Source organism: Micropterus dolomieu, linkage group LG22, assembly GCF_021292245.1.
Source record: "Micropterus dolomieu isolate WLL.071019.BEF.003 ecotype Adirondacks linkage group LG22, ASM2129224v1, whole genome shotgun sequence".
Classification (NCBI taxonomy): domain Eukaryota; kingdom Metazoa; phylum Chordata; class Actinopteri; order Centrarchiformes; family Centrarchidae; genus Micropterus; species Micropterus dolomieu.
This window is the reverse complement of record NC_060171.1, coordinates 3,404,182-3,416,721: the sequence shown is the minus strand read 5'-3', so window position 1 is coordinate 3,416,721 and position 12,540 is coordinate 3,404,182. Positions and strand designations below refer to the sequence as shown.

The window sequence follows — 12,540 nt, the reverse complement described above, 5'->3', positions numbered from 1 at the left end:
AGGCATCTCCGGCAGTAGCCGCCAGAGTTTCTTTCTACAAGTTTCACGTTGCTGTGCTGCTTTAGTAAATGCTTCAATAAATTAAATGCAGAATTGTTTGCGGTTGAAAACTTTTTGCTGGTTGCACAAAGTTTATAACGGATATTCTTTGCATCTTGACACAATGACAGTAGTACTTACAGCTGTGCATTTCTTGAGGAGCAATTTATATAAAATTAGATGACGTTGAGACACAATTAATGATAGTTTCCTTTATTTTTGACACACAGATTTAATGAAAAATGAACAGAAATAGCAGATTTACTTCCCTGTACAAGTGAATCCACTGATTGCAGAGTCTGCATTGTAATGAATAGATTTTGTAGTTTTGCTGACCCGGCCATAGACTGTAAATAAAGATGGGCGACGTGTCTCTACTTCCTCCCACTGTACAAAAATGAAGCCAAAATATCCCAGATACGGGCGCTGCCATCTTGCACTGGTGACGTCATTTGGAGCCAGAGTCTGCGCAGTAGTAATCGGTGTTTGAGCTGTCATGTCAGTATGAAATAACTAATTAAACCCAAACTTATCAGAAAAGGAAATGTTTTGGTTTCACTTTTGGGGAGCCGTCATGTCGTCCGTTTTTGCTGTAATATTGCTTAGACAACTCACTCCTGTACTCTTTTTATTTTCAGAAGCCGCTCTGTGAGGGATTCTGCATGGAAACGCTTCTGGCGGTGGTGCTGCTGCTGCTCCAGCTAAAAGGCAAAGTTGGCTTACTGGTTGAGATATGCCAGCTGCTGACCAGCTGCAAGGGCATTAAAACAAAGAGTAAAAACTGGGGCTTTTTTGGCAACTGCTGCTAGATGCTGCTTCGGTAGCACTGCTGCCATTTTGGCCTGAAAACACCGACTGGACAACAACACAGAACCTGCAGACACACAGCCCGCAAAAAAAATAATTCATAAGCATTCATAGTTATTTCAAAGAAGAGAAACTGTATGAAATGTCATGCTGTAACAACAAATGCAACTATTTGATCATCTGCTCTCATTTTGGTTTGCAATCTGTAACCATTATACTGAAACCTACAGGGTACAGTGCTGGTAAACAGAGCTGAATGGAGAAAGTCAGCGGAGAAGACATACAGGGAGAGAGAAACAGGAAGAGGCGGGCAGATGTGTTTGGAGAGAGAGATCAGAGGTGCAGGTGTGTGTGGTTCAAATACTGACTTTAAAACAAAGCGGAGAATGAAGTCGAATTAAAATGGTGAAATAAGAAATAACCTACTAGAAAAAGACACCCACTCTATCCACTGTTATCCCATACAGTGGATAGAGTGGGTGCCCATATAATTACACAGCAACAATGAGCTGTGTGCTTTCTTACTCCTTATTTACAGAGAAACAACAAGGCATGTGGGATGTTCAAACTAAGGCGCGGTGGTCCAGGGGATAGCGCTGGCCTCACAGCAAAGATCTTCGAAACTCGGTCATCCAGGAGTTAGAATTTGAATTTTTCTCCCCATGTCTGCTTGGGTTTCCTCCCGCTTCAAAAACATGTCAGGTTCTCCAGTCAGTGCCACTAGCAGAGATCTGGAGTTGGTAGCCCGGCGTTCCTTTACCTTACCATTTCCAGAAAAGTTACTTAATATAAGATTGAAAAGTTCTCAGAATATAAGTAACACCTGTTTGGAAGACTTCACAATAAGCAGGCTGATTGGAGACAGGTGAGGTGTCATGATTGGATATAAAAGCAGCATCCGCCGAAGGCTCGGTGGCTCGCGGCTCAACGCTTTGTACCAAAATTCGTGAGAAAATTGTAAATCAGTTCTAAGGGAACATTTCTTAACGCAAGATTGCGGAGAATTTAGGCCTTTTAAAATAAACAGCACATAATATTGCGAAAATATTCAGAGAATTCAGAGAAACAGGGTTGAATATTTCCTAAATGGAAATGAAGCAAGTTGTAAACCTTTTATCTTGTTTTTTCTTATTAACCACATATCATTTTCTTGTTTTGTTGGCTTTTTATTGGCCTGACAGAGATCCCCTGTTAAGGAGAAGCCATTGACAGTTGTATGAAATAGTTTGTAGATCGTTTGTTTAGGTTTGGTTTGTGTTATTCTCAAATGTAATGTAATAAAAGTTAAGGTTAGAAAAATTATTTAGCAGATTTGTCTTTTGTCTCTCTCTACACCAGCACTGTGAAAATGATGTAAAAAATGATGGTACATGGGTCAAAATCAGTGTATTTAAAGAATTTAAAAAATTTACTTTACTGCATAATTTTAGGGTTTTAGACGTTTAAGTGTGTTTAATCACGTAGCAATACACAAACCTTTAATAGCAGCAAAAATCAATAACAAGTTGTATTTGGTTGTTGCCTATAGGATTAGGTCCTGCATTAAAAGACATGTCAATAATTTTTGTAGTGACAGTGATAATCCTTTGAGTAGAGGGTTAGAATATTTTCTCAAACACTTAAAGCGTCCACGTAGTACAGCTTCTAACCATCTGTCACGTTTGACTGACAGAGGTTGGTGGGTAGACAGTTCACAGCCTGCAAGACAGAGCTCGGGGGAAGAGAACAGTTAGTGCAGGACACTGGTGGTGCAGAAACAGTTTGCTGCAGGATCTCTGCTCTGCAGCGCCATCCAGCTGCAGCAGCTGGTGTTACTGCAGCTGCACTACACCGACGTGAACCTCTGTTCTGTGAAAATCAATAATCTGCATTTTAAAGTTTCTGGATGAAGTCAGCGCGGTGGTGGTGGTGGCAGTCGAAGGGGGGGAGAGGGGGTTACAGGCAGAGGGGAGGAGGTCAGTGAATCTGTTCCGACTGCAAACTAAAAATAAACGCAATGACATTTAACTTGATTACTCGGTTCACACTTTCATGCAGTATTTACACTCTTAAAAAAGGTGTTCTGGCTCAAGTGAAATTTGAGCGCTGTGTGAAGTCTTTTCTGCTAACTTTGGATGTGACACACGTCTGTTGATTCGTTTCATTTCTAGTATTTCTAGTTGATTCGTTTTATTTTCAAGTGTGCGTGCGTGTGCGTGCGTGTGGGGTATTATCAGGATGTTTTGGGTTTCAGTTGACTTCATTCATTTTCAGCTTTTTAATTTTATTTTTACTTTTCATCTGGACCTGATTTCCATCCTGAAGGAACTTCAGCTGCGACAACATCACAGCCAATAGGCCTTTATGAAGGAGGAAAACCGTCTTAAGTTACAACTGTACATAAATATAAATCCAAATAAATGTGAAATTTCGTTCTCTTATACTTTAACTTATCAGGTTTATGTATCGTTTTATTGTCACTTCAATGTTTTTTGTACATTTGTTTAATTTTAAGTCCTTCTTTCTTTTTAATTCATTTTTTCCTCAGTAGGCCTTTAGATCAGACTAGGCCTTGTAATTATATAAATCAATATATTTAAATATTCTCTTTCAAATCAGTCAAATATTGCAAGCCAAGACAATTGCATTCAAATACCATTTTTCATTGTAGGCTAAAGTGTACTTTACATTAAAATGTTATTAGTCAACAAGTAACTTGCACAGAACATAATGAATAAAAGAAAAGGCAATAGAAAAGACAAAAACTAAAAAATATTCTGATATTTCTTTAAGTGTACCCTCCCCTCATGTGTGCAGCAGTATATTATCCTGCTGTTACTGCTCTGTTACGGGTAATTGTACACTAATTACCGTGAAGTTGTAAACCCCTCCTGCTGCCAGCTGATTGGTCAGACATCAGTGGACATCAGTGGTCATCGCCGTCCTGACCCCGCCCACTGCGAATGTCCCAGGTATAAGGAGATCCTGGTCAACAGCTGAGGACAGAACAGTTTGTGACAGGACTCTACATTCCCCCGAAAACACTGCTTCACATCTGAGTTCCTCTCCTCTCCTGTTCCCTTCTTCTTTCTTCTTCTTCTTCTTTCCTGTTAACAGTTTTTGTTTTGGCCTCTTTCGCTGGATTTGTCTTGTTTGGTGTGTTTGGGACTGAACCATGGAGCTGTCGGATATCTCTTTCCCCATCCCTGCCGCTGATGATTTCTATGACGACCCCTGCTTTAACACCAGCGACATGCACTTCTTCGAGGACCTGGACCCGCGGCTGGTCCATGTGGGCCTACTGAAGCCGGACGACTCCTCCTCTTCGGCCTCACCCTCCCCTTCCTCCTCCTCTTCCTCCTCCCCGTCCTCCCTCCTGCATCTCCATCACCACGCAGAGGGGGAGGACGACGAGCACGTCCGCGCCCCCAGCGGGCATCACCAGGCGGGCCGCTGCCTGCTCTGGGCCTGCAAGGCCTGCAAGCGGAAGACCACCAACGCAGATCGGCGGAAGGCGGCCACGCTGCGGGAACGCCGGCGACTAAGCAAGGTGAACGACGCCTTCGAGACCCTGAAGCGCTGCACGTCGGCAAACCCCAACCAGCGGCTGCCCAAAGTGGAGATCCTGCGCAACGCCATCAGCTACATCGAGTCCCTGCAGGCCCTGCTGCGCGGCGGGCAGGACGACGGCTTCTACCCGGTGCTGGAGCACTACAGCGGGGACTCAGACGCCTCCAGCCCCCGCTCCAACTGCTCCGACGGCATGGTGAGTTCAGGGACTGACAGGTGTTAAAGAGGGCAAGAGGGGGGTCCGTGGAGAAGAGTCTGGCTGTGCGCTTTGGTCGCTTCTCTCCAGTGCGTCTTTACGCACGTTTATATTTCCCTTCATTTGATTTAATTTAAATTGATTTATCTGATTTACTTTGGTTTTGTTTAATAAGTGATGATGACGACTGCAATTCAAATTCTGATTTTAACAATTTCCGATGCAACATTTTAAACACAGGAAACTAAACTTCACCTATTAAGCTTTTTTTGTTTATTATTTTTGGGCCACATTTAACTCTTTTCTTCTCTCATTTCATGTAAAGTCTGTTTTTGTGTCCAAACAATTTTACACCTCCAGGCAGAAGAGCTAAAGTTTCAGACTTTGAATTTAATTGTAATTATCTGTAGGCCTGTTAATTCTCAGAATGAAAAGAAAAAACTACTAAGCAGGTCGAATACAAGTTTTGTCTCGGGGAAAGAACCTTTCCGCGCTGCATCATCCTCGTTTTCTGTAGTTCCTTTCATCACAAGAGTTCTGACCTAAATAAATAATGAGCTGATTTATTAATGTTTTAAAACAGGACGTGGTTTATGTTTTAAGAATCAGTTGCGGTTTTTGAAACGTAAAAACATGCAACACAACGTTGAGTCGCGACATATAGATCGAACAAATATCTGGAATTTAACGAATGTGTTGAAACAAATCAGCATAATAATAAGATGTATAATTTCGTTTTGTGACACTTGATAGTTCTGTAGTTTTCTGTAATTTTTTGATATGATTGTACTTTGTTGGTCCGCAGTAATTCAAACATTTTATTTAAAAAAAAAAAGTTGAATTTCTATAAGACACAGTCTAGTAGTGTGTTGTGAATTTATTTAAAATATCTGGCATTTTCTACAGTTTCAGTTATTTTCTTTACTTTTGATGTTTTGATTTTTTTTAAATTGAGATCAATTGCTGCAACATTTAAGCTGCAGTGTTTCTCTAAAACTAATAGGAGCATGATAATGTGGCTCATTTTAAGCATTTCCGTGTTGTAAAAATCTAATTTCTTTATAATTTTTTTTTCCCTCTGCAGACGGATTTTAATGGCCCGACCTGTCACTCAAACAGAAGAGGAAGTTATGACAGAAGCTCTTATTTCTCAGAGACTCCAAACGGTAAGAAACCTGAAAAGACTTTAATAATACAATTTACGATGATATTAGCAGCTAACAGGCCAATTAGGCTACAAATTCAGACAACAAACAGACTTTTTTCGTCCCCGGTAGTAAAACAAAAGACATTTAGCAGGGAAAGACAAACAGGACAAGCAATAAAAGCAGCAATAAAACAATAAAATTAAGTGTTTCTTTAAACTGTCAATTATAAATAAAATATTTTGTATAAAAAGAACTACGTTTTAAGTAGCCTAGTTATTTTATATATTATCAGCAAAACAATCTTTATGAAAACATCTCATTAGTTTAACCCAGAGATAAACAAATAAAATAAAATTTTATTTGATTAAACTAATTTAAAATAAAACCAAACCAAGGACCAATAAGATTTTCAGTTCCTTTTGGTGTCTTTTGAAAGTGTCCCGACTGTTTTTTCAGATCATTTTGTAGTTTAACAAGTCAATAATTTAATTATTAACTCTGATGTTTTGTTTCATGCAGGCGGTCTGAAAAGTGACCGGAGCTCGGTGGTCTCCAGTCTGGACTGTCTGTCCAGCATTGTGGAGCGGATCTCTACAGACAACAGCAGCCTGCTTCCAGCTGCCGATGGCCCCGAGTCCCCTCCAACAGACCAGGCCGGTGAGGCCGCAGCTCCCGGGCCAGTCCAGCTCCCCTCACCGACCGCCGGCCAGGACCCGAACGTGATCTATCAAGTCCTATAGACCTTCACACCTGGGACTTTACCATCCTGACACACATCACAGAAGTTTTTTTTTTTTAACATCCGTCCACACCTCTTTTTATTTCCTTGTATGGAAGGTCATTCCTGCCAGAAAAACTAAATTCAGTGTGAAAGATCACTCCTGAGCTTTTGAGAGTTTGTCAATTTAAAGAAACATCTTACTTATTGGGCTTTTACTGAGTTCTCAAACGCATCGCACAGACTTCATCAATACATGGACTTCAAATTTTATAGATTTTATAGTTACTGTGCAAACTCCATGTTCTGATGAAGACCGTGAGATACAGTCAAACTTTGGAAATGTGCTAGTGCTTGGGGCTCCAGTTAAGAAGAAGAACAACAACACAAAGTTTATATCTTAATATTAAGTCTTAATTGTAAAATAAGGATTGTTCAAAAATCCATATTCTTAGTGTATCAGCGACAAATAATAAATGTTTTAAATAAAAATATATAAAGTATATACAAAAACTATGTGATATTTTAAATGTCATAATTTAAAATTTTGAATTTGTAATTTTAAAAAAAAGGGGAAACATTTTGTTTATCCCACACAGGGAAACTGATAAAATGGTGGAAACTGAAATACAAATGAAAATGAATGTAAAACTCAAAATCATAATTTGGACCTTGATGTTGATTTGATCATTCCAAAAATTTCTACACATGAAATAAATTGTCTTGGCATGAATGACCTTCCACAGTTCAGTATGTTTGAGCCCCTGAATGCTGGGAAATGTAGTTTTTGCAACGTTTTTTTTTTTGAAAAACAGAATTTTCTGATGAGTTCAGTTCTTGCTGTACTTTTTAAAATTTGTTTTAAGTTATGAAAACATATTTAAGCTTCAGCTGAGTCATTCAGATGGATTTTTCTTCCTTTCTTACTTTAATGTCTATTTGATGAAGGACGGAGGCCAAAAAACCAAAACATCCATTTACATTCCTCCACTTTTTGTCCATCTGAAGTCCTTAAGAGCCCCAGCTGTTCAATTCCCTCAGGAAAAAAAGACAATAATCCTGTGATATATAAAAACTTAACAATTTCTGTAGAAACACTGCAGTATTAAACAACAGAAGCCACAGACTCATATACAACTGTGGGAGTACTGTAGTGACTTCCTGTCCAAGTCACACTAAAAATAGAGAAAAAGTTATTTCATTTATCATTCACTGCAGCGGAGGACCATATTGTTTCTGTACATATTATGTAAATAAGAGCTGATTTGTTCCAACTGAAAGTATTAATTATGTATTTAATGTTTCTGTCTGTATGTGCTTTTGTTTGTTGTGAAAATGTTAAACTTTATATTTATACATCTGAAAACTGAGTGACAGTCTATTGAAAATAAATTAACCTGCTTATTTATACAAAACAATGACTGCGCTTTTTAATTTTCTTTTTTTATGAATAACTTTTTATTTAGGCCTTGGGATCATTTTATTCGGGATAACAATGGTACATTTTTTTGGGTAAAAGCTACAAGGAAATATATAATGTTTTGCACAAACCGCCCCCCCCCCACAACTTAAAAACCCCAGAACATTTAAACGCAAAGTTTATTTTTAGCTGAACAGATATTTAGTAACTGTAGGTTTTTTAAACATTTAATTATAAAACTCAATGATCTTGAATTGCTTTAGCTTTTTTCATTCTCATAAATGTACACTGCTTCTTAAGGACATTTGTAATTGATTGATTGATTTAATTGTTTAATTCATTTTTTAATATTTTGCTTAACATGTTTTAACACTTTTTTTTAACCATTTGTTTCATACACTTTTCACACTCTCTCAAAACAGTAAACACAGATCTCATAGAAAGAAAATACCCCAAACTCTACTCGATTAACTGTGTTGAACAAAAAGGAGAAACATCTATTCACAGCAGATTGAAATTACTTGCATACTTATGAAACTTTATTACACGTGTGTTAAAACTCCTTCGCGCAACTCTTCAACCAGCAATCAGTCCTCACCTGTCTATAAAAAGATGTGTTGCTATTTGCAAGCATGGATCAAAGAGGCCAAAGGCATGCAAGGAGCGGCAGAGGCCGAGGGGCCCGACTGGACTAAATGAAGAGTATTTATTTTTTGGTGATTTCAACCCTTAAAATTTCCTCTATGTTTATTTTATAATTATTTACAGTATTTAGCATTTCTGAGTTTGAAAAGTTGCCTGGGAAAAAAAGAATGACTTGGACAAATCTGATGGTTTGTTTGAGTATTTCTGATTTTGGGGGAATTTCTTTATTGGTTCTTTGTTGAAGAAAGAATGAAGTATGAAAACCGTAACATAATGAATGTCCGAATTTATCTAGGTACTTACTACAGGTCTTACACAACAGTTCATGGGCATGGAGCAGCCTTATCTTTATAAAAGATGTGTATAAAAAGTGTGACAAGTGCGGGTTATCTCTAGCAAAATCATCCTCGTGAAAATCAATACAATTCATGCTGTGATATGCTTGCTAGCCTTTTTTGGCACATACTTTAACTATGTAAATTATCAACTGGCACAGGCATATAGCACAAAATAAGGTGGAACTGGTTCACATTGATAGCTGTATTTTGTATTTTCTTGTCCATTGTGTAATTACTGATTGAAATAATATGTTAATTTGACCACAAGTAGTGTTGTTTGTTAGAAATATTTGCTTTTGTTGCATGTTTTCATGTTTTGAAAGTGTTTTGAGCGGTTTTGGCCCGTTAAAGCAAATGAGAAAAGTCATTGTATCACCACCACCACTTAATCCAAGACAAACAATTAAAAGCAAAAATGACTTTTTGAAGTGCTAAAAAGTAATCTGTTACAGTTCATTTCATGGTTTTCACATTAAGCAAAAATTGAACTGTACCTTACCCATCACAAATCGACAAAATAATTTCCATTATTTACATCTCTTAATCAAAAGTGTGATAAATGAAGACATCTTCTCCAATCATTGATGCAGGAAACAAACTTACAGTATTTTACTGCCACACAAAATATTTGAACTAATCCAATAGATTATAATTATCGATGGTAATCATCAGGTGTATTTTACACAGTTGCACATGGTGTAATCATTGCGTGTACTTTGTATGAAGTAAATGTGGGCCTGTGTGAATGTGAAACATGTTTTTCTTCATGTTTTTTTTAACTCAGTGTCAGACTGACTGATGTAATCGTAAGTTATTTATTGTACTAAGAGAAATATTGCCACATACTTTTGTGAATAGTACCATAGTGACAGAAAAACAACAACAACAACAACAACCTGTAAACAAACTGCTGAATAAATACAGAACAAATCAACCTGGACAGATTGACTCTCTGGTCTCAGGCTCAAGGAGCAGCAGCGCCATCATGTGATCGTAGAGAAGAACTGCAGGTATTTCTGCCTCTATCAAGCTTTCGTTCTTTCAAAATCAAACACACTGAAAACATTTCACCCTGTTCTTCATGATATATTGATTCATCAACATACTTCTGTTTATGCTGTCAAAACACAAAAAATGAGGGAATCGTATTTAGGCAGAAAAGGTGTTTACCTCTCAACATCACCTGAAGACATTTTGAGCTGCAACACGTCCTCACACCTAAACGACAAAATAAGTTGATTGTCAACTGTCCCTGAACAACATCTATCCGTAGACCGTTCCCCAAAACGACAAGTAGGCCTAGGACTTTAAGCAGGCTGCGTTATGTACGTCACGTGAGGTTTAACGTGTGGTAAACGATGTAAAGGAATTAGACACACTTGTATTGGTACTCCTCATTGGTTAATTTCTTTATCGATGGTCTTATCTGTCCCATTTCTTGTTAAATAATTGTATTTGAAAAATAATTTTTATTTTTTTATTAACTAAATGTTTTTTCTAGAGCAGCAACTGGTTTCACAACAGAATGTCCTCCTCCGCTGCTGGTAGAGAGGAGGGCTGATCTGTCTCCGGCAGCTGAGTTTATAATGTGCCATGTTTTAAAGGACAGGCAAACTAAGCCAAACAGTTCAACCACCAACAACAAGCAATAAGCTGTCAGCTGAACTAGCGCCGTGCTGCAGTGGAGGAGAGACTGAGCAGATTAAAGCATCGCGTTTTGCGTGTTTATGCTTAGAAAACAGGTGTGTTGGTGAAGTATCTACTGTGTCAACTTTGACTTTCTTTCACTCGGAGTCAAACCTCAGTCTCCTGAGTTTACTGGACTCATCCATCCACCTCCTTGCATGGACTTTGTTGCTCTTTATACTTGTCTCCTGACTTCTTCAGCCACTTGCAGGCTAACAAAAGATGTAAATATGAGCCGTAATAAGCTGCATAATTGACCTATAAATACTTTTCAGATGAGGACAGGCTGGTGAGAAGGTGTTCACATTAACAATAGCCTCGTTCATATCCAGGTTTTGACCATTGACCCATGACAGTTAAGTGCATTTGCATGCTTGGCTGTGGTGAAAATGTTGGTACATCAATAAAGAGAAAATGGAAACAGAGCTAGCACAAAAGAGTGCATGTGTGCACAAAGTGAAGAGCAGAAAACATCAGATGTGTGTGCAGGGATGAGGAGGCTGTAACCTTCCTCACATTGAAATTGTACATGAAACTAACAGATCTGATTACCATCATGTTTTTCGTCGTTTGAGCTTTGACTGGAGCGGACGTCGACTTGCTGTGTCCATTTCTTCCGCAATATTTTGGCACCTGACTTGAGAAATAGCTCCGCCGCTGTTTATCTCCACCAAGCAACTCCTAATATTCACGTAACAGCAGTTTGGAATCATATCTTTTTGGTAAAAGTTGTGCTATATATTTGGATGAAAACTTTGACAAGTCATTCCTTGGTTCCCCAGTTCCAGGGTTAGGGTGTTCGAGAACTTTTGACATCATTTTATTATTTACACCTGTCCCACTGTGATATGATAAAAGATCTTACAAGGAAAAGGGCACTGAAGCTTACACAAACTTTAGACACCTGTTGCTTTTTAACATTCCCAAGTTGGTAAAGACAAACGTAAATAAACTTGAAATAAGGTCCAGGAGAAAAGTCAAGATAGGCAGTAAAAAGTCGCCCCGTGTATCATCAGCTTAAGAGGAGTTAAAGAAGTGACGTGTGTTGGTCGGATCTGAAAGTAAAAACTGAAAAACAGCCCCAGAGTGACTCTTTTGAAAACGTTTAACTCTTATCTGAGCTGCTCATCAGAGCTTCCAACCTGATATGACACCAAGTCAACGTTCAGAGGTTTCTGCTGGGCTTTATAGACCTGCACCTGCACACAGGTGTTCACAATTAACAACCACACCTGCTCCCAGTTTGCTCAATCAAACCAGAGTGACAATATTTATGCTGCGTTTACCCAGACTGCTCGGAGCTGGGAAATGTCCAAGTTGAAATATACGACTTCTGACCTCAAAGCGTTCCAGGGTGGTGCATGAAGCTGAAAGTGAACGAAAACCATGGCTGACTGTGACAAAGTGTGCACACAGTTGGACCCTCAGCTGTTTTAGGTGTTACTTCAAAGGACGGCAGTTTAACAGCAGCAACTGACATAAATAGCCTCTACGTTACTAGTTAACTGTGGACCCCTCTAGCTACATCAGTTGGTAACCCTCAAGTCAGTCAGTGTTGTAGGTTACACTTCCTAATGTTTTGGCAATTTTAACAATAACTTTTATGCAGAGAAGATGACTTTATGAGAGTCTTTACTGTAGCCAGCTACCTAACATACAACAGGTTTTACTATATGATCGTATATATTAATTTAATTTTAAAACATGCAAATATACTTTTTGTTGCCTTTTAGTTTATAGTTTACCATTTACAGTGTGTTTTGTGACGTCATTCAGCTGCTACTCGTGAAGTCGGGGTACACAAGTAGGAAATCCAACTTCAGGTGGCGTTCCAGGGTAGTTTTGTCTAATTTGAGGTCAGAAATTTCCGAGTTCCAAGTTGCCTGGAAGGCAGCATTAGAAAGATTATTTGATTCAAGCCTCTAAAAACACAAACTCTGTACAAGAACTGGTGGATCTTGTTGGCCTCTAACATTCTTTTGGACAAAATGACG

General features: G+C 38.6%; 1 protein-coding gene across 1 annotated transcript; it reads left to right on the top strand.

Moving 5' to 3' along the window:
• Positions 1–459: 459 nt before the first annotated feature.
• Positions 460–7,828, top strand: myod1 (myogenic differentiation 1). Its single transcript, XM_046038654.1, has 5 exons — positions 460–537; positions 678–1,191; positions 3,943–4,591; positions 5,676–5,757; positions 6,259–7,828. Exons 3-5 carry the CDS (start codon positions 4,001–4,003, stop codon positions 6,477–6,479), a joined length of 894 nt encoding a protein of 297 aa, XP_045894610.1. The 5' UTR covers positions 460–537; positions 678–1,191; positions 3,943–4,000; the 3' UTR covers positions 6,480–7,828.
• Positions 7,829–12,540: the final 4,712 nt, after the last annotated feature.

Coding starts and splice junctions, on each gene's coding strand:
- myod1 (XM_046038654.1), top strand. CDS start 4,001: ATGGAGCTGTCGGATATCTCTTTCCCCATCCCTGCCGCTGATGATTTC. Junction 4,592..5,675: donor CCAACTGCTCCGACGGCATG/GTGAGTTCAGGG, acceptor TTCCCTCTGCAG/ACGGATTTTAATGGCCCGAC. Junction 5,758..6,258: donor TTTCTCAGAGACTCCAAACG/GTAAGAAACCTG, acceptor TGTTTCATGCAG/GCGGTCTGAAAAGTGACCGG.